At 30.0% G+C, this 20,872-nt stretch overlaps 7 protein-coding genes across 7 annotated transcripts in view; 4 read left to right on the top strand and 3 right to left on the bottom strand.

Annotated features, from left to right (window-relative positions):
* Window positions 1–279: 279 nt before the first annotated feature.
* On the top strand, window positions 280–2,526 carry AK88_04321 (uncharacterized protein; the record flags this gene model as incomplete). The annotated part of the gene is made up of 5 exons (XM_012481931.1): window positions 280–1,314; window positions 1,552–1,676; window positions 1,802–1,889; window positions 2,117–2,200; window positions 2,392–2,526. 5 exons carry the CDS (start codon window positions 280–282, stop codon window positions 2,524–2,526), a joined length of 1,467 nt encoding a protein of 488 aa, XP_012337354.1.
* Window positions 2,527–2,539: 13 nt separating this feature from the next.
* Window positions 2,540–4,340, top strand: AK88_04320 (uncharacterized protein; the record flags this gene model as incomplete). Its single annotated transcript, XM_012481930.1, has 6 exons — window positions 2,540–2,686; window positions 2,876–2,959; window positions 3,151–3,281; window positions 3,425–3,488; window positions 3,658–3,823; window positions 3,967–4,340. 6 exons carry the CDS (start codon window positions 2,540–2,542, stop codon window positions 4,338–4,340), a joined length of 966 nt encoding a protein of 321 aa, XP_012337353.1.
* Window positions 4,341–5,869: 1,529 nt separating this feature from the next.
* AK88_04319 (uncharacterized protein) lies at window positions 5,870–6,498 on the bottom strand (the record flags this gene model as incomplete). Its single annotated transcript, XM_012481929.1, has 3 exons — window positions 5,870–5,926; window positions 6,107–6,238; window positions 6,445–6,498. The coding sequence occupies 3 exons, from the start codon at window positions 6,496–6,498 to the stop codon at window positions 5,870–5,872; spliced, it is 243 nt and encodes an 80-aa protein (XP_012337352.1).
* Window positions 6,499–7,628: 1,130 nt separating this feature from the next.
* On the bottom strand, window positions 7,629–9,154 carry AK88_04318 (uncharacterized protein; the record flags this gene model as incomplete). The annotated part of the gene is made up of 3 exons (XM_012481928.1): window positions 7,629–8,506; window positions 8,597–8,697; window positions 8,868–9,154. 3 exons carry the CDS (start codon window positions 9,152–9,154, stop codon window positions 7,629–7,631), a joined length of 1,266 nt encoding a protein of 421 aa, XP_012337351.1.
* A 1,754-nt stretch (window positions 9,155–10,908) lies between these two features.
* Window positions 10,909–11,301, top strand: AK88_04317 (uncharacterized protein; the record flags this gene model as incomplete). The annotated part of the gene is made up of 1 exon (XM_012481927.1): window positions 10,909–11,301. The coding sequence occupies one exon, from the start codon at window positions 10,909–10,911 to the stop codon at window positions 11,299–11,301; it is 393 nt and encodes a 130-aa protein (XP_012337350.1).
* Window positions 11,302–17,865: 6,564 nt separating this feature from the next.
* Window positions 17,866–18,672, top strand: AK88_04316 (uncharacterized protein; the record flags this gene model as incomplete). Its single annotated transcript, XM_012481926.1, has 2 exons — window positions 17,866–17,877; window positions 18,043–18,672. 2 exons carry the CDS (start codon window positions 17,866–17,868, stop codon window positions 18,670–18,672), a joined length of 642 nt encoding a protein of 213 aa, XP_012337349.1.
* A 1,920-nt stretch (window positions 18,673–20,592) lies between these two features.
* The window catches only part of AK88_04315 (uncharacterized protein), a gene marked incomplete at both ends in the record, with an annotated part of 3,069 nt that continues 2,789 nt past the window's right edge, over window positions 20,593–20,872 (bottom strand). Inside the window, one exon of the mRNA XM_012481925.1 lies at window positions 20,593–20,652. Within this exon, the coding sequence (XP_012337348.1) occupies window positions 20,593–20,652 (60 nt within the window). The remainder of the gene's footprint in view (window positions 20,653–20,872) is intronic.

Raw genomic sequence — 20,872 nt, 5'->3', positions numbered from 1 at the left:
CCATTTTTCCTTTTTTTTTTTTTTTTTTTTTTTTTTTTATTTTGTTCCAATCTGTGTATCTTCTCTTTGTTTCCTCTTTTTCATTTCTTCCCCCTCCGCCTGAGCGCTGCCTCTCACTTTTCTTTGCTTGAACCGACGCCCCTGCCTTAATCCACCCCCCACCCCCCCCTTCTTGCACACTCGTACATACGGGCGCGGTTTTCGAATCCCCCCGTTTTACGAGTTACTTTTATAAAATTTTTTAAAAAAATATAAAAATAATAATAATAAAAAAAAATAATGAAAGAAAATCTCGAATGCGTTAACAACATCGAATTAGCTGATATTGAAAAAGAAAAAAAACAAAAACAAAAAGAAAAAAAGAAAGAAAAACAGAAAGAGAAGGAAAAGGAAAAGGAAAGGGAAAAGGAAAAAGAGAATCAGAATCAGAATCAAAATCAGAATCAAAATCAAAATCAAAAGCAGAAACAAAAGGATAAGCAAAAGGAAGGTAAAGCAAAAAATGATGATTTGTGTCTCAATGACGAAAGTAGGGAACCCAAAAAATGCGAGCCTGCGAAGAATAATAAGCCGGGCCACAAGGGCACCAACTTGAAAAATAAAAAAAAAGTCCACAAGGAGAGTTGCACGAACAATGGGGACGAGGACGACGAAGACGATGATAATGGGGGTAACGGTGGAAACGAAATCGGAAATGAAGTTCCAAACGACATTAGAAACGAAAATAGAAACGAAAATAGAAACGAAAATAGAAACGAAATTAGAAATGAAATTGGTAGGTGTGAACTAATTGAGAAGAGCAACACCTTCACCGTGGTCGGGAAAGGGAAAAGGGAACCAAAGAGTAGGTTTGACGACGGGAAAGAATCTAAGGGGAGTAGCACTTGCGGTGGAGCCACTCCCAGCGGAACGGGTAGCGGAACCGGAAGTGGCACAGGAAGCGCAATCGGGACCTCCAAAGGTGTGCAGAAGGCAAATGCGCATACCCAAAAGATAGGGAAAAAAAAAAAAGAAATGAACAAGGACAATCAAAAAGCTAACGTCAAAACAAACGCACTCGAGAAAAAAAACGGAACGACGAACCTCACAAACACAAGCAACAATGAACTTACGAAAGATAAAATGAACGCCCACAAGAAAGGTGCAAAGGAGACCAATGGTAATGAAAACGGCATACATAACAATAGCGCCGCTGAAGGAAAGATAACGAGCAGTACCCCCACACATGGTGACAACAACGTAAAGAAAAAAAACTCCACGGAACAAAAGAATAAGGCCAATTCTAAAAAGGGCGCCAAGAAGAACAAACAAAAGGTAAAAATGGAACACTGTGTACTCCGATTTGGGCTTCAAAAGAGGAGAGTGCAAAAAAAAAAAAAAAAAAAAAAAACGGACAGGTGCAATCACAGTTCGTTACCGCGTATATGTGTGATGAGGCATTTGCACCTGGCATTTACATGACGCCGGAATAGGGTGCCGCATATATAAGAGCACATAAATGTATATATGCACATGTACACGGCACGCGCGTTCCTTTCCCCACCTACACAGAATGAGAACTACCTGCAGAATACATGGGTGTTTTTATTCGACAAGGAAAACAGGAAGTACTACGAGCAGTACGTGAACGGTTTGGTGTCCTTGGAAACGTTTAACACGATTGAAAAATTTTACAAGTAAGGGCGGAAAAAAAAAAAAAAAAAAAAAAAAATGGCAGGGATGATACGCAGCTCCACATTGAGGAAGCAAGAGAACACCACCACACACACCTCTCTTCCTGCACCCCCTTTCCCTCGCGCAGGAACTACAAGTACATGAAATCCCCATCGTCCATCAAGGAGTACTACAACATTTACCTGTTTAAGCACAACTACAAGCCCATTTACGAGGTAAGACGGGAGAGCGGCATGGTCTGAGGAGGGGAAAAGTTAAAAAAAAAAAAAAAAAAAAAAAAAAAAAAAATGGAATAAAACAAGTGGATGAAGTCAGAAAGAATCACTTAAGCGAGGGGGAACCCCAAAGGAGTGCCGAACTCACCCACACGTGCTAAAAAAAAAAAAAATGAAACGACGCGATCACACATGAATAAATTTTCCTTACACTTGTCCCAACGCAGGAATACTCGAACGGATTCATTTACATTATAAAAAACGACCAGTACTTTAGGGACAACGTTGCTGATTTGATTTGGGAAAAAATGGTAAGTCGGTTTCAAAGTCCACATCTGTTCAGCCAACAACCGTTTTGCGCATTCGAATTTGTGAGGAGAAGGGCGGGTAGATTGCGCGAATAGACAAGAAATACAGCGAAGAAGTGATGTGCATACACGGGTAGTGCTGACACAAATTAACGTATTCTCCTGTTGCAAATTTACTACACCCCCCTCTGTAGGTTCTCCTGGCCATTGGAGAAGAATTCAATTTGGTGGACCTCTCAGGAATACAACTGTGCATAAGGGAAAACGAAATTTTTTTCAAAATTTGGATGAAGAACTACTCAAACTATATAAAGAACATTCTAACGTAAGAAAAAAAAAAAAATGCAAAGAGGGATTCAAAGAAGCGCCACGAGTGTTGCTACTGTGTTATATCGCTCCTGTGAATGCGTGTACCAAACGTTGTTTACAAGAGGATATTTTCATTTACGAGGTAAGACGGGAGAGCGGCATGGTCTGAGGAGGGGAAAAGTTAAAAAAAAAAAAAAAAAAAAAAAAAAAGCCAAATGGAATAAAACAAGTGGATGAAGTCAGAAAGAATCACTTAAGCGAGGGGGAACCCCAAAGGAGTGCCGAACTCACCCACACGTGCTAAAAAAAAAAAAATGAAACGACGCGATCACACATGAATAAATTTTCCTTACACTTGTCCCAACGCAGGAATACTCGAACGGATTCATTTACATTATAAAAAACGACCAGTACTTTAGGGACAACGTTGCTGATTTGATTTGGGAAAAAATGGTAAGTCGGTTTCAAAGTCCACATCTGTTCAGCCAACAACCGTTTTGCGCATTCGAATTTGTGAGGAGAAGGGCGGGTAGATTGCGCGAATAGACAAGAAATACAGCGAAGAAGTGATGTGCATACACGGGTAGTGCTGACACAAATTAACGTATTCTCCTGTTGCAAATTTACTACACCCCCCTCTGTAGGTTCTCCTGGCCATTGGAGAAGAATTCAATTTGGTGGACCTCTCAGGAATACAACTGTGCATAAGGGAAAACGAAATTTTTTTCAAAATTTGGATGAAGAACTACTCAAACTATATAAAGAACATTCTAACGTAAGAAAAAAAAAAAAATGCAAAGAGGGATTCAAAGAAGCGCCACGAGTGTTGCTACTGTGTTATATCGCTCCTGTGAATGCGTGTACCAAACGTTGTTTACAAGAGGATATTTTCCTTTTCTTTGTTTCCCCCCTTTTTAGGAAAGCTGTAAGCGAATTGCTGGACCTGCCACCCAACACATCCATAATAACCAAGATTCTCTCCGTATGCATAAAAAAAGATGAAAAGCGTGAAATTATCAAATTTTTTTTTTTTTTTTTTCGAAATAGTAGTGCATGATGTGGCGAAGCCATATACGACTGCAAACACTTCTCACCTTTTTTTTTTTTTTTTTTTTTTTTGTTCTCCCACCCCGCTGAATAATCATTTTTAGAATGTGTACTATAACAGGAAGAACGCAAATTTGAAGGAGAAGAATGAGAAAGGGAAAAAGATGTACAACAAGAATAACAAGCCCCTTGAGTACCCAGGTCCAAGGAAGGACTTTTTCAAAGTTAAGAACTACGGAACCATGTTAGCGCCCCCAAACTATGGCATAGGTACGAGGCATCGATGTGCACATAAATATATGTGAGTGTCCACTTTTCTTACGTGTATGTGAAGGCACATGGCCCCACCGTGTTAACGCATGCAACACTGTCATTTATTTATTTTTTTTTTCTTCACAAAAAAGCACCCCCAGGAAATTATAACTTTTACAAGAACAACTTAGACATGAACCTGTACTACCTGTATAACCAGCATCCCATCCCGAACCCCCCCTATTTGTATTACCCCATAAATATGTACAACCAGCACTACAATAATGGGTACCCTGATTTTATGTATGATTATAATTTTGGGTACCCCATGGAAGGCTTTAATAATAATTCGATAGAAAACGAAATGCATGTAGAAAACAATTTTGTAAATAATCAGCTAAATGGAGTAGCCATTGGAGAGAAAAAAAAAAAATTGGATTATGTAACGAAGAACAAAGATTATAGGAAGCATTTTGTCTACCAAAAAAATACAAATGAAAATTTTGAAGATATGAAAAGCAGCACGTGTATGTAAAAGGCGACCCATTCGTGGAGCATCTCCAACCTTCATGATGTGTGTTATAATGTGATGTGAGACCATGATGGAAAAGGTAATTGAAAAGGGAAAGATTTTACCCATTGGACGAGCAAAGGAACAGAACAGTGTATTGTTGCCCAACGGAAGCGCACAACTTTTTTTTTTTTGGCTAGGTATCAAGGAGGAAAAGTGCACCATGAGAAATATATTCCCCAAAGGAGCAAGTTTATGAACATGCATATGTATGTATATATAAACACAGCGCCGTGGTCCCGTGTGCATGTGTCGGAGCATGCAAAAATGTTCAATCCCGCTGATGTCCCATGTGATGTGAACCCTGTGTTGAGATTAAGCTGTTCAAATAGGAACCCACAAAAAAAAAAAAGGGGGAACTTACCAGGAGGAGGACGTTTTAAGCACACCTATTAAAGTAGACAAAATAAACTTTTTTTAAAAAAATAAATAAATAAAAACATTTTTAATTGAACTAAGCCTATTCTTCTTTCACAGTCTCTCTCTCTCTGTACCGAGCACCTGCTTCCCTCTTCGTCTTCATCAGAATCGTCAAAATAATTATTCCCATTATTATTTATTGTTATTTTTTAGCATTATAATTATTGTTATTGTTATTTCCCCCCCTCCCCTGTTTTATTATAAAGAATTAATTAACTATTTTTTAATTTTATATTTTTTTTTTTTTTTTTTTTTTTTTAACTGGACACATTGTGTGTCCGTTTGTTTAAATTTTTCATGCGAGCTCATTGTTTTTCTGCCACATGTTCATTGTTTATGCTTTTGCTCCCCCATGGGTTCTACAACTTTGAACTTTTTTCCCGTGTTTATTTCTATCTACTCTCATTGATACCTATTCATATCTCTCTACACGTTGACCAACGCACTTCCGTTTTATAACATCCATTTTAAACTACTTATGTGTGATTATTTGTTAACATATGTAGCTCTTTCGTTTTCAATCAATTGTGCATGCATTCAGTTTTAATTATATTATCGAAATTTTAATAATAATGCGCATATATATATATATATATATATATATATGTACGCGTTGCGTGTGAGGGTCGCGACGACGTCGTGTGAAACTCGTGCCACTGTCGCGCAAACTTTATATATTGCTCATTTGCGAATGCATTTTTTCCCTTTTCAATTTTTATTAAATTAACAAATTAACAAAATAACAAAAAAAAAAAAACGAAAAGAAAAGAAAAGAGAGAGAAAAAAAAAAAAAATTCATTTGTTTTTTAAAACAATTCGCCGTGGAAGGTACGGCGGTGGCAAGCGACCCACCAAAGTTAGGGCAAAAATATATACCGTGTGACAAAATGAACAATCATTGTAAAAAAATCAGGGCTGGTAAACACGATAAAAAAAAAAAAGAGGCAAATATGTGTATGCAAACTGTATAGGATTAAAACGTGTAAGACAAATGGGCTTAAACTTAAAATAGGGAAAAAGGCCAAAATATTCTTTTTCCCGTGTGTACGCGTGTAATGCTGCATCCACCTCGCTCATTTCTCCTTGGGCAAATTGGTCAGGTGCCCCAACCCCTTCTTATTAAGATCGTTCTGTAGGGAGAAAAAACGAATGGATCATGTGCACCCGCTCAGAAGCAGAAGCGGAAGCAGAGGCGCATGCACCAGTGTGTGCCCCCACAAACGGGTGTATCACAACGCACACATGAGGCGTAGACACACGTCGGCCCATTCAAACGATACGCTGTCGAAACTGCTTATGTAAATCATTACCAGAACACAAATTTGATAGTCCTCATAGTAGTCATCACAAGCTTGCGTTAGGTCACCCTTGAGGAAATTATTCTTATACCAGTTATTAAAACATTTTACGTACTTCTCCTTTTTTTCCTTGCAATGATCAATCTGGACGTAACATGTTTAAGTACATATATGCAAAAAAAAAAAAAAAAAGGTGAGGAGAATTGTCGTTAAAAATGGAATCAAGGACAAGAAAAGGTGGGCACGGCAAAAAAAGAATGTGCATCTACGCAGTTAAGATCAACATTGATATGAAGACTATTTATATAGAGCATGTAATTCGGGATGGGTTCTTTTTTTTTTTTTTTTACCGCTTCTAAATGTAACTTCACCGTGTTCGCTCTTGTCTCCTTAGTGTTCTCCATGTTATTCGGTGTCATATACTCCTTTATGATTGTAAGTTGGTATATATTGGGACTCTTTTGTTTTTTTTTTTCTGTCCGCACTATTTAAAAGGAAATATGGTTTCCCCTGGGTAAAGGAGATATTTCCATGCGTACATCACCAAATGAAATTTCCTATCGCAGCTTTTTGAACAAATTTAGGGTGTTGCATCTGACTCTTTTTAACATCATACATTAAAAAAAAGGGGGGAAATGAGATATGCATATATGAGAGGATGTTCTACACGAACCTATAGCAGAACATGGTATGTTCCTCCGCGCGTAAAGCTCATATGTGCTATTTCAAAAATGAGAATTAATTTGAGCAAAATAATAAATATTACAACAAAAAAAAAAAAAAAAAAAGATGAAATGGGCAAACTGCACAATTTACTAACAAAATGGATTCTGCGCAAAAGTACACAATGCACGAGGCGCATGTTCAATGTACCTCATTAACACTTTCGCATGTACATGTGCGAATCTAAAGTGAACACATTTTGGTCGATTGCTTACTTGTTACAAAATGAATCAAACGGGATGGTGGCTGCCCTTACTTTATATGTGATTTCGGCTATATCCCTGCGAAAAGGTATTTGCAAATGGCGCGCACCAGTATAAGCGTATATGTGTAGGGCGCCACACGTAATTTTATATATATATGCACGCGCTTATTTATATGTATGTACATATATATATATCTATGTAGGCGCATCGCACGCGCGCAGGCAGAACGGACCGACCCCCCCCCCCAAAAAAATAACAATATAACAACACGGCAAATGTAAAAGCAGACGACTGTTGGGAAAATTCAATTTAGAGGCAAAACATTATATGGCGATATGTATGCCTTTTTTTTTTTTTTTGCATCAGAATAAATACACACAACATGAAAATTTATTTTTACAGTGGTGGGTAAACTTTGCAAATGGCTCACGGGCATATGAGATGGAAATGCTTTTCACGGTGGAGCATACATAGGAGTTTTTCCATTATGAAGGAAGCTAACACCGGGCATTACATTCATATATGCCATAAGTCTCAATTGTGTATGCAAAACACATGCACATGTGGGAACGCTTTACGGGTTCAATATTCTTTGTTTTTTTTAATTACACAATATTATAGGGCTCGTTCCTTTCCTTAAAAATAGTTTCATCGTCACATTGGATTACGTTTTTTATTTTTTTCAAGTTGGTGTAATTCCGTTGTTCATATTTTTCTTGAATGAAGTGATAAGAGGCATGTGTTTTTTTTATGGAACACCATGGCGCATCTGTTTCTAACAGCAAAAGATGCAAGGGTATTTTCTTCACGGCATTTAGATTTTCAGTCGTTTTTAAGGAACACCCATTTACCCCTATGTATAAATTTTTGTACGTGTTTATTTTTTCAATTATTTCCTCCTTGTCTGTAAAACTATGAATTACTCCTCCAACGCCTTCAATTAATGGCTTGTATTTGTCCAGAATTTCAAAAAATATATCGGAACAGTTCCTCATGTGCAAAAAAATGGGTAGTTTAAACATTTCGACTAATTTTAACTGATATATAAAATACTTAATTTGAATATATTTGGGGCAGAAAAACAGCCTATCGAAATCCAGACCTATTTCACCAATGGATACAATTCTGTTGCTATGATTTGTTATTTTTTTTTTTAATTTCTCTAAATAATCTTGCTCCTTTTTATCATACACGAAGCCAGGAATTTTGAACACATCCCCTTGTAGTGTTTCACTAGGATGTTTATTTTCCTCGTTTTTTATTTGAACATCAGGTGAATTTGCGTTATGTCCTTCCGCATTGGCGTCGGCACGTTTGGGATTTTCCGGTATGGCGTATTTCACATTTTTAAAATAGTTAATAAATTCCTCAAACTCCCTTTTTGCTTGCTTGTCTTTTTCTTCCATGAATTTTTTTTCAATGAACTCATAGCAGTTAGTGGGGTGTACTCCAGCAGTTAGAAAAAGGAACTTGCCCTCGGGATCTGTTTTAAAAATGAATGAACGGGAAAAATTTAGTCAACGGACGACACAAGCACATTTTCATTTTTTATATAACAAGCACAAAATTGAACCGTATGTTTCGCAAATCTTTAGGGATTTGTCGATGTCCTCCAGACAGGTGCACGTTATTATAATCTTCTCAACATTGTTCTTCTTGGCTCTATTTAAAACGCTATGAGTGTTCAGCATGCGATGGACAGTGTGGGGGAAGGGGAGGCAAATGTCGGTAGTGTGTGCTCATACATTTGTACACTCATATGTGTTTACGTGGGCAAGCGTTAAGCATAAATATACGCATATACAAAAACGAGTCGCGAATATGCGCAGCTCTCTTTTTGTTACTGTTGTAGATCATTCTCATGCTTCTTCTTGCTATAAACTCCATCAAACATCCTATCAGTCAAATTTGCCCCTATGTCAATGAATAAGTTCCCCTGAACTTCCATTTTCTGTGTGTTCTTATTATTTTTTAGGGTACGTTTTTTTTCCCTATGCAACACTCTATTATTTGCAAAAGGAATGAATAATGTTATGTTTTTAAATCTCGTTACAGCGTTGGCTTCTAAAAAAATCGTATGTAAATATATTAAAAGAACAACACACTTGAGAAGGTAAAAAATTAATTTCATATTTTCATTTTGTTATATATATATATCCCCTTTTTTTTTATTTTTTCAGATGTTTAACATATGTGTATCTTCATAGGATGGGAATTATACTTACACGTGTTTAGTTTATCAACATCAACTGTTTCATTTGACAATTTTAAAAATATGCTATGCTATGAATTTGTTTCCTCATTATTGTTAAAGATATACATGTGCGATAGGAATTAACATTGCATGCATTGCTATTGCCACGACTTTGTTATGATTGTTCTTTTTTGTTAACGATTAAAATGAAGCGCTTAAATGAAACATAGAGTGTAGCGAAATGCAAAAATGTGTATACATTTTTAAAAATGTACCTAAATTTCTCCTTAGTGAATTTTTTAATATCAGCATATCATTTATTACCTTATAACGCAACGGCGGTGGCACAATTGTTTTTCAAGGATCATACATCCCTAGTTTAACATTTGGCTTTTAAACTTTCATTCATTTTGCCAAAGTTTATCATGCGTTTTTATTTTATATATGACCGTATTTGCCTATTATAAGAATAATGATATTGCCTTTCTGTTCTAATAACAACATAAGATAAATTCTGAATTGAAATTGAGCAAAATTAACATAATTTTCTCATCGTTGTGAACGTGTTCCTTCATCAGGGTCTCTCACTTCTGTCTCTTTATTTTTACAACATTTTATTCAGACATCATTTTTCAAAATGATTTCATTCCAGTGCAAATAGCACGAATATTTAAGTTCAAGAATGTGTTAAAATAATCTGTCTTAGCAACAATGAAAAACTCAATTCTTATTTCAATTATGTTGTTAATTCATATGCATATATGAAAGGTTTAAAAACACGCAACTTCAAAGTATGGCTAAATCGTGAGCGTCTAAATTGTATGGCGTACGTGAAAAATCGCCATTAAGTTTCTTTCACATTTGTGTTATTTCCTTTATTTGAGGAAAATAAAATATCTTTTTTCCACTGGTATGCACAGTTTACACATCACTGGGATAAGTACTTTCCATTCATGTTTTGTTTCAATTGTGTGGTCATACCGTATGTTTTTTTTAAGTACTAATGTTAAAATGTACCTGTGTTGCGATTATGTTTACCTTGGAACCTCATTAAGAACAAATTATGCAAATGATGGATGTATGCTTCTACATTTAATAGGAATCAATCAGGAGCTCCCTTATATTATTTTAAATATGGTTTAAAAGATTTCTCTTTTTTTTTTTTACATCATATAAGACTTGCCTTCTTTTTTCAATTACTTCGCTTTATGGTACTCGTAGAATTCACCTATAACGATTAACGAAAGACTTTTTCTGATTAAAACAAAACGCTAGCATTTTTTTTTTTTCTTTTTTTGTTGACTAGCCAAATTTATTAAATAAAAAAAAAAAAAAAAAAAATATATACATATATATGTAGCTTTTTTACACTTGGAGGGAAACTCTTTCAAACACTTCTTCTTAATAGCTATTTAGCTAGCTGAAAAAATAAATATAAATCCATTAACGATTCATATGTTTTAGGTAATTTCTGCTTTTTTAACAGTTGTTTTTTTTTTTTTTTTTAAATGAATGTTATTCTTTTTGTAATGTAAAATACATTTCTCAATTTGTAATTTTAAGACAAAGTTAAATTTCTGCATATTTGAACCTTGGAATATGTTGTTTAAACTTTTTTTTTAAATAAATACATAATTTAATTTCTTCCACCTTTTAAGTCGTACATCCTGTTGTCCAAATATTCCAAGAAAATGAAGCTTCTCTTAGCGTCCCGATATACTCTCTACATAACGTTATTATTTGTCCTGTTAGTGCATGCTACACTGGGAGAAAAGGACATGAACAATCAAGATTTCGCTGAAACAGAACATGCAGCCAGGGCAATTAGGAAGCTATTAAATGGTGAAATAGATACTATCAAATTAGAAAATGGCAATGAACTAAAAATAAGATCAGGAGATGACAAACATGATGCTCATAAGAGATATAATGACAAAACTGACTATGCATTTATAGACAACTCCGAAGAAGAAAACGTTCAAACACATTTATTAAGAACAAATGAAGCCGCAGAAGAAGGAAGCCAAATAATTGAAGAGCAAGAGGATTTCTACATATTAGACAACGAAAGCATTGAGCCATAGGAAAAAAAATTTCCATAGGAAGTAAATTTCATGAATCTGAAACCGAGGCATTTGCACAAAGTCTTAAGGATATAATAAAATCGTTGAGTAAATTAAGAAGCACAAATTAATAGGTGTATTTTGCCCTTACACTGTGCGTCATATCATCTACATTTGCATACGGTTAAATTTTTGCATTAACCAAAGAAAGTTTTACAAAACGAATAAATACAACAGAGGGGGGGAAATACTCATTTTCCCTTATGCTTTTTCTTACACTTGTATTGTTAAAATATACATTTTTTTTAAATAAACTTGCAAAGGAATTTTTTAACTCGTAACCCACCATTTCGTTCTTTGCATATTATGTTTTGCCACTTTTTTATTTTTATCATTATTTTTTGTGAATTATAGGTGTAGGTAGCTTTTACTCTTATTATTTATGTGCAACACCGCAATAACCCACAAAAGGCATTTAGACCCATGAAAATGCAAAATTTGTTTTGCATATGTTGCCATAAGTACATGTTCAGAATAACCTAAAAAATTGCAAAGGGAAAAAGTAAAACTTATTTCCCTTTTTTAAACTTTAATACTTTTTAATTGCGATTCTTTTTTTTTTTTAAAGGGTCTCTTCTGGACAGAAGTAATATGTCTTAAAATGTTTTGCTTTAATATATATAGCAACAATAGATCAAACATTTAGAATTGATTTTTAACTAAATTAAAGTTTGCACACTTATATGAACACGTGTCACGAAATGGGAATGCCCTTTATTATTTTCAAATGTCACCCTCAAAGATATAAAAGAATAATAATAAAGCCTTTCCTTATTGACAAAGAATTAAAAACAAAGTTGTTCTTGCAACAAGTTTTCTGCAACATGATCATCGAAGCTTGTACTAATACACCAAAAAAAAAAAAAAAACATAAAATAGAAAACATTGGGTTTCCATGTTACATAAAAAAAAAATGAAAATTAGAAATCCTAAACATGCGCAATGTTAATTTTTTCTATTTAAAAAAATGCTTTACACGTATTTGAAAGTTTTCATAAGAACCACCATTTTTTACATCTGTATTTCACATGTAAGTTTTTAGTTAGGACTTCTTTGTATATTATCTCGAATAAGACAACATAAATGGCGTTCTTGGGTAAATTTATTTCATTACATTTTTAATTTTTTTCTACTATCATCCTAAAATGAATTAGTGTTACTATTGATAAGAAAAAAATATGTGTACTAATGATAATATAACGCATTTTTAATTGTGCGGCCAATAAAAGAAAGACTTCATTAATTAATTTAGAACCTTTTATAAAAACTATTAAATTATAGCAATTTCTTCTTGAAATACGGAAAATGAGTGCAAGGTTTTTTCTACCTTTTCCAAAATTGTTTCATTTTTTTTTTCATGCTTTACTAATCACTGTTCTATACATCAATATTTAAAACACCTTATTTTATAACGATGTTCGTTCTCTATGAACTCATTTCTTTAAGAATATTGTGGATATAAAAAAGTGTTAACCTCAAGAATTGGACATATATATCACAGTTATAGGTCAGAAGTAACAAACCATAATCTGCGGTAGATGTACCACATTGTCTTAAAGGCAATTACAAATGTTATTGTTTTTTTAATAATCATATAATATACATTAAAAGGTAAAAATATTTTCTAGGTTTAAAAAAAATAAGAAACATCTTAATATTAATAGCAGTTGTACATAAAATGCTTGTTTCACGATAATAAGGACTTTGAAGTGTGATACAATATAAATGAACAATTATTAGTTCTTAACAAATTAAGCATCATAGACTTGTATGTTATATTATCATTTGTAACATGACATAGGTGCGTTAACAAAATATTTATAATGCAAACATTAAAATATGAGATTGGTTGTAGACATTTTTTATGACAAATCAAAAGGATGCACCATAATAATTATGTGCACATTTTTTGCCTGAAAAACATCACTATTAAAAAACGTAATAGATAAAGGTGTAATGTGTGACGTATAAAAAATATATATATATATGTTAACGAAATGACACATTAACACGCAAAGGGATTTATGTATATTTTTAGCAGGAAATCATAGTTCTTAAGAAAAAATATGAATTTTGACAAGAAAAACGTTTGTACAGAAAAGTATAATGATGTCCAAAAAAAAGTTTAAGCGTCAAACCATTACAATATTGTCTCGTTATATTTAATAGTGATAATAAATATATCATGTGTAACTTCAATTTGAAAACTGCTAAATATTGTTTTTACAATTCTATATGATCAAAAATTAAAAACAAAAAAAATAGCCAAGGTTCCGCTTATGTATGCTACTAATAAGGTTCTAATAATTCATAAGATAAGTTTTTTTTCTAATTCTCTATAATGCAATTTTCTATAATATATACAATAATATATAGCTATACTAAAATTGTTTACATTCATGTGAACAAAAAGAATATAGAGGAAAAACAAAATTATAATATAAACCATACTTAATACACAACTACTAAACTGTTCCTATTGTATACATATATTTTATCACAATATATTAATTAATATAATAATAACCGTTCAATAATTTTCTCTTATACAAACATTATAACACTTTAATTAAAACAATTCATTAGCACACAATTATATAAAGTTTTTTGTTTGTAATTACTCAATTGTTTAAATTAATTAAATATAACAGTTAGTAAATACGAACAGTTTGTATTCTGCTAGACAATTTTTAAATCATTATATACTATTTATTTTGATTAAAATAAATTCATTAAATTAGTTAGACTTAATATTTTGTAAAATAATTGCCTTTAATTATATATTTTTCAATAATTAATTTGCATAATTGTTATATTCAACACATTATATAATTTAATTCATTTATGAATTATTGTTTTAAAGATTAATTAATTTATTTAATTATTTAAAATAATTAATTTTATTTATAATTTAAATTAAAATATTATTTATTTTGTTATTTAAAATGTGAGTGAGTTTATTTATATATTTAAAACTTAAATTATAATTTATTAAAATATTTATTTAATTAAAATTAAATTAATAATAAATGATTTGTTAAAAATAATATATCAAATATATTAATTAAAATAATTATTTTAACATATATATAAAATATTTAAATATTTAATTAATTATAATTAAATATGTTTACTTATTTAATTATTATTTTATTTTAATTCTTTTATTTATTATTTATTTTTATTAAAATTATTTAAAGTATAATTATATTATTATAAAATATAATTATTTATTTTACTATATTAAATTAATTATTTTCTTATTATATTATTAATTAATTTAGTTTTAAATATTATTTAATTTTATTTAATAACATTTAAAATTAAATAATTATTAATTTAATTTATTAATTATAATGTAATTAATTATTTTAGACGTGTATATTTAGATTAAATATATATGTGAATTTAATTATAATGTTGCTATATATTAATACAAAATACTTGTAGATTACTCTAAAATTATAAAAAGGATATATTATAAATCTTGTAATTGTATTTTATTATTAAAATATAAATAATTAAATACATGTATAAAGATCAATGTAATTATATTAAAAATGTATTTATCTTATCTATTTTTTTTTAATAATAATATATACAATTAATTATACATATTATAAAATAATAAATATATATTTATAAATTAATGCTAAATAATTTTATTTAAATAACATTTATATTTTGTGTGTAATTAAATAATATTTATTTTAATTGATTTATTTCTTATTTATTTAATTTGCATTTATTTAATAATTATTATATATTTTAAATATTATTTTATTTATTATTTATTTTATTTAATTAATTATTATTTTTAATATTTATTTTAATTGTTTATTTTATTTATTAATTTAATTATTTATATTTTAATTATATATATTAAATTAATTTATTATATATATATATATATCATTATTTATTTTATTATAGTAATAATGATTATTTAAATTTATAATATTAATCTATTTATTCTATTTATATTTTTTAATAACATGATTATACACATTTAATTAATAATATAATTAAATAATAATATAAATATATAATTATAACATTCAATATTAATAATATTGACATAAATTATAGACTAATTATTTTAATTAATTATATACTTTATTTGTTTTAAAATTATTAAATAAACTAATTTGTGTCTTCTTTATTTAAATTGAGAATATATATATTATTAAATAAATATTATATTTAATTAATTTTTAATAAATAAAATTAATTTAAAGCCTTTCTTATTATTTATAATATATTATATATTTAATTTATTTATTATATATATTAATATTTTTAATTATTGTTTATTAATATATTTATTTTATATATTAATGTATATATTTTATTTAACCATATATTTAATATATTCATTAATATATTGTTTATAAAAATTATTTAAATTCATCGGTTTTAATATTTAATTTGTTTTTAATTAATTTATTATATATTATTTTTATTTAAAATGAATTATATATATTTATTTTATTTTAATTTATTAATATATATATTTTTATATATATTATTAATATTGAATTAATTAATTTTTTTTAATTAAATTATCTTATATAACTTATTTAATTATAATTCTCTTTTTAATTTTTTTAATCAATATCGTATAAATATATATATCATTAAATTTATTTTTTTTAATTTAATTCTTATTACATATTTACTTGCTTTATCTTATATTTTATTTTTTTTTATTGTATTTTATTACATTACTCTTATTTCAATTACATTATTTATTAATATTACATTATATATGGAATATTTTTCCATGTACTAGCATTTTTGGCATAATAACATTTATATTTTAATTTGGTTCACATTATATTTTATGTATCTCATATGATATTTCACATTTTTAGGAACAACATATACATTCATTTTAGACATATATGATGTGTTTATTTAACACATTTGAATTGAAAATAAACTTTATAATAAAGTGATTATTTCTTGTTTAGTTTTTTATGCTTGCATATATAGTTTGTTTTTGTAATTTCTGTCTGTACTGTTGTTCTCATTTATGTATTTCTTTGTTGATTATGGTTTACTCTTTTACATAAATATAATAGCATTTCATAATATTTATGTCTATTTTTTAATATTCTTTATGTCACTTTTGTTGTCTATTTATATTTAGTATTCAAATAAAAATGTATATTGTATAGGAATGATGAGAATCAATACAAATGCAATCTTTAAAAGAATTATTCAAAAGTTCATGTTGTGCCATATAACAAATATTAAGGTAACTAATAAGACAATCCTATTAGTTCTGCGCAAAGGAAATATGAAGTCTGTTCGTTTTATCATTTGCTTCTATTCTATCTTATATGGCACTAAATTAAATTATTTTTGAATAGAAATTGGTTGTTAGAATCTTTCATTCATAATTAATTTAAACCAATATGAAACGTTTAAAGATACATAAGAATTGTACTTTATTTTACAAACATTTAAATGCGTATGTGTTGTTTTGTCTTATATAAAAAGAAAGACAATCTTAAAGGTTCTTTTCGTTTTACTTATTTTACACATAACAACGATCCTTTAATATGTATGCAAGTAATTGAAGGTACGATCTATCTATTTCATAAAAATATATATCATGAGTATCACAATTTTAGATTACAATACCTAAACTTTTAACAAAAAAACAAAAATCATTTTTGTCTTCATTAAGATGCATACCTTTTGGGAAAAAAGAATGACACAAAAATATAACTCATTTATCACGGTCATACACATTACAAAACTCACACAAATGATGAAAATAAATCTATAAAAATGGAACTCTTCTAAACTTACCATAATTTTGAAAACCCTTTTCATTTGGAAAACACAAAAGACATTTCGTACACCCTGTATATATGTTTGAATCTAAAGGTTTATCAACAATAGTTACCCTTTTCTTGAACTATATACTTTTTTTTAGGTTGACATATATAGACGTACTTGCCGAATTTTATACAAAACAGAATTGTGTACATTAGCATTTTTAAAGAGTAAAATATCTTTAGATTATTTTTGCATTATCCAGTAACTAATTTTGGTTTTGCTTATAATTTATCTACCTTTAAAATTGCTGTATAACAGAGTCATTAATAGTATGGCAGAATTACTTTTCAATTATTATAATTCAGTAAGGGAAAAAAAGGAACACTTGCAAACATATTATTATGCTGTATCGAACAACAGCCATTTAATCATTTATAATTCCATAAGAATTAAAAAAAAGGGTGATGAATTTTACATTAATTCTTTTTCTCACATGTATAAGATGTGCAGCTTGTAGATTAAATGATAATGCAATAAACGTTTAGAGCACAAATGTCTATACAATGTTGTCCAATTTTTATAACTCATGCAACACTTTCTAAAATGAACATACACAAATTAACAAAATTATATACACTTATTTTCAATTTTATGAACGTTTAAGCATACACATTAGTATGTCTTCTTCCATATTCGGCACGGGGGAAATATAATTTAAAATGGTTAATCCATGAGATGAGCCAAGAGGTGAGAAAGGCAACAAGAACTTAAAGAAGAAAATAAACAGACACACATAAATAAATGTGTTCTATTTATAAATAACAAATTAAAGACGTTATAATTAAGCACACATGAAATGTAAATACAAGCATAAAACGATGAAAATGAACCAGAAAATGTATCCATTTTTAGTTTTATAATTTTCATGGTGTGACAAAATTGCTAAATAATCTTATAAAAGCTGAAATTAAGTTTCGTACATTACGAACAGACAACAATGTGATACATTATTCATCTGCATTGGAACAAAATTTAAGAAAAGTTTATGTAAGAAAATGTAGTTCTAAACATTTTTATGAAAAAAGTAATTTTGTGGTAGGACATTGTCATAACTCAAAAGGCATAAGGGCAAAGACGGAATATAATGTATATTATAACAATATTGTGTGTACAATTTTTAAAACGTTTACAGTTAGCATAATTTCAATAATTATCTTTAACGTTTTACAAACCATATTTATAATTCCTGTTGGAGCATCTATAGACAAATATATGCTCATTTTAAAAGGTGAAACCATTCCATCTTTCTCCGTTCTTTTGAATAATTCGAAAGTAATATTGGAATTGTACATCGTTGTTTTATTACTTTTTGAATGTCTTTTTGATTCTATTTTGAATTTTTATGATTATGAATTTCTAGTAAATATGGAAATATTACTGATGCATTTCCTTGACAATTTTAACCTGTATAGTCGTAATAACGATTTAACGAATCATTCTGTATATAGAACTAGAGAAGAATCTTTGAATACGCTATTATGAATAATGGAAAGAAAAAGTCGTAACAGTATTAAAACAAAATCCTTCCTGTATAACTAAAATGTGTAAAAAAGATTGATAGTGATCATCTATTTAAAAAAAAATAGGACGACAAAAGATGTGGGAACAGAGGACACATCTAGCATAAACATTTATGATATTATGTTTTCTGATACTCCTTTAGTACTTTTTGTTGGTGCCTATCGGGTGGTTCCTTCAAGAGAAATAACACCCGTTCGGAGGAATCTGACGAAGGTCGTACCAAGGGAAAAATTACGACAAAAGTATAAGCACAATTGGGTATTGTATTACTTTTTCCTCAAGACTTGGGGTGCTGACAGAAATTATTTTGTGTGATTATACCTTTGTGGAGAAACACATGTGTTGTGTGCAGAAGTTACAGGAGTTCTCAAAATTACCGAATGAAAAAAATTGCTTAAGGGAGAAGTTAAGCCGACATGTGGCGAAATGAAGACGAAAAGTAAATTTGACAATTAGAGAGAAAGTACGTCCCCTTTTGCCTACCGGTATTGTAGATCCAGCAGCCATAGAGCAATCGAAAGAAAAATGTGGTGTTTGTGTGGAGAACGTATTCGTCAGTTATAAGAAAAAAGTTGTTCTAGATAAAAATAGTAATAAATTTTGTTATGAAGATTAAGATGAAGATCTATCCTTAAAAAATATTACTATTTATGCTTTGAAAAATCAAAAAATTGGCATCGTAGGGAAGTCAGGTTCAAGGAGAAGCACAATTATTTTGTCCATCTTAGGTCTCGTTCCTAATGTTAGTGGAAAAATAAGAGTACAAGGAAGAGACATTGAAACTATCTGAAGGATGGATAAAAATGACATTATGACCGTGTTTCCACAGTCCTCTTTCGTTTTTCACAACTGGAACGTCAGAACCTTTATCGACACGTATAGAAATTTTAGAGAGGAACAAATCTTTAACGCTTTCGATTTGATTAGCAAAAAATGTTCACATTTTTTGTGACGCGTTGGCATTACGCATAAAAGCGAACAGGGGTGAATAAACGCATATTCTGTTAAAAAAAGGAGCACATTAAAAAAGATGGGAGAGCAGTGCTGTACTTTTATTTACACATATTTTACACATGTATGCAAATATTATAATGTTTTAATCGTTACTTTTTTAAAAAGACATTTTTCTCTTATAGTGTTCCCCACGCGACGCAAAAAACATCGCACAGAATTTTCCTTAGTAATAAGTTAAGCGACATATGCGTTGGTTGAACACATATATAATTATTTACACATATAGGAAGAAAAAAAAAAAAAAAAAATGTGTGAGAGGTGGAGCACACAACATACACATTAATCATACATATATATCTCTATTTGTAACATAATAGAGGACATATAGGCAAATGTTATTTTAACACGAAATGGAGTGGAAAATGATTTATATATATTTGAACTTAACATTGAGGGAAATGACCACGTATTATATAATGATAAATAATACAAATTTATCAACATGAATGATTAAACACCAAGGGCAATTGTATACAAATAGGAAGGTTGTGATAACTCAAACCTTTTTGTGCGTGTGTGTGCTTACAGATAAAAGGTTATCCGTACTTTTTTTTATTTATATGCAGAATTACAAAAAAAAAAAAAAAATAAAATAAAAAATAATTAAATGGATGATTAAAAAAAAGGAACAAATAAAATAACAATGTTTTATTTTTTTTATTATTATTATTATTATTATTATTATTTTTTTCTTCCTTGTGTAGCTTTTGTAGCTTCAAAAAATATTGCGTCCAACCTGCGTGGAGTCAATTTTTTTTACACGTTTGTGTTACTGTGCTTACATATACACATTTATCACACATGCATTGTTTTCTTGCCACCTTCCGTAATGGGCGCACCGTTTTTTTAGTACGTACGACTGCTCATTCATTTTCTTCTCTTCCTCCGCCTGGGGGGATCCCTTTCCATATCCATGTCGACTAGGACCTGTTTGGTGGTAGGGACGTGTGTGCCTTGCCGTATGATGGCGACGGTAGGATTGTATGTACCTTGCGGTATGACTGCGACGTTAGGGTTATATATGCCTTGCGGTAAGACGCCGACGGTAGGGTTGTATGTGGTTTGCGGTATGACGCCGACGGTAGGGTTGTATGTACCTTGTGGTATGGTGGCGATGATAGGGGTCTGTGTGGTTTGCGGTATGACG

Source organism: Plasmodium fragile (genome assembly GCF_000956335.1).
Source record: "Plasmodium fragile strain nilgiri unplaced genomic scaffold supercont1.59, whole genome shotgun sequence".
Lineage (NCBI taxonomy): Eukaryota > Apicomplexa > Aconoidasida > Haemosporida > Plasmodiidae > Plasmodium > Plasmodium fragile.
The sequence above is the reverse complement of the archived record's forward strand: the minus strand, read 5'-3'. Positions and strand labels throughout refer to the sequence as shown.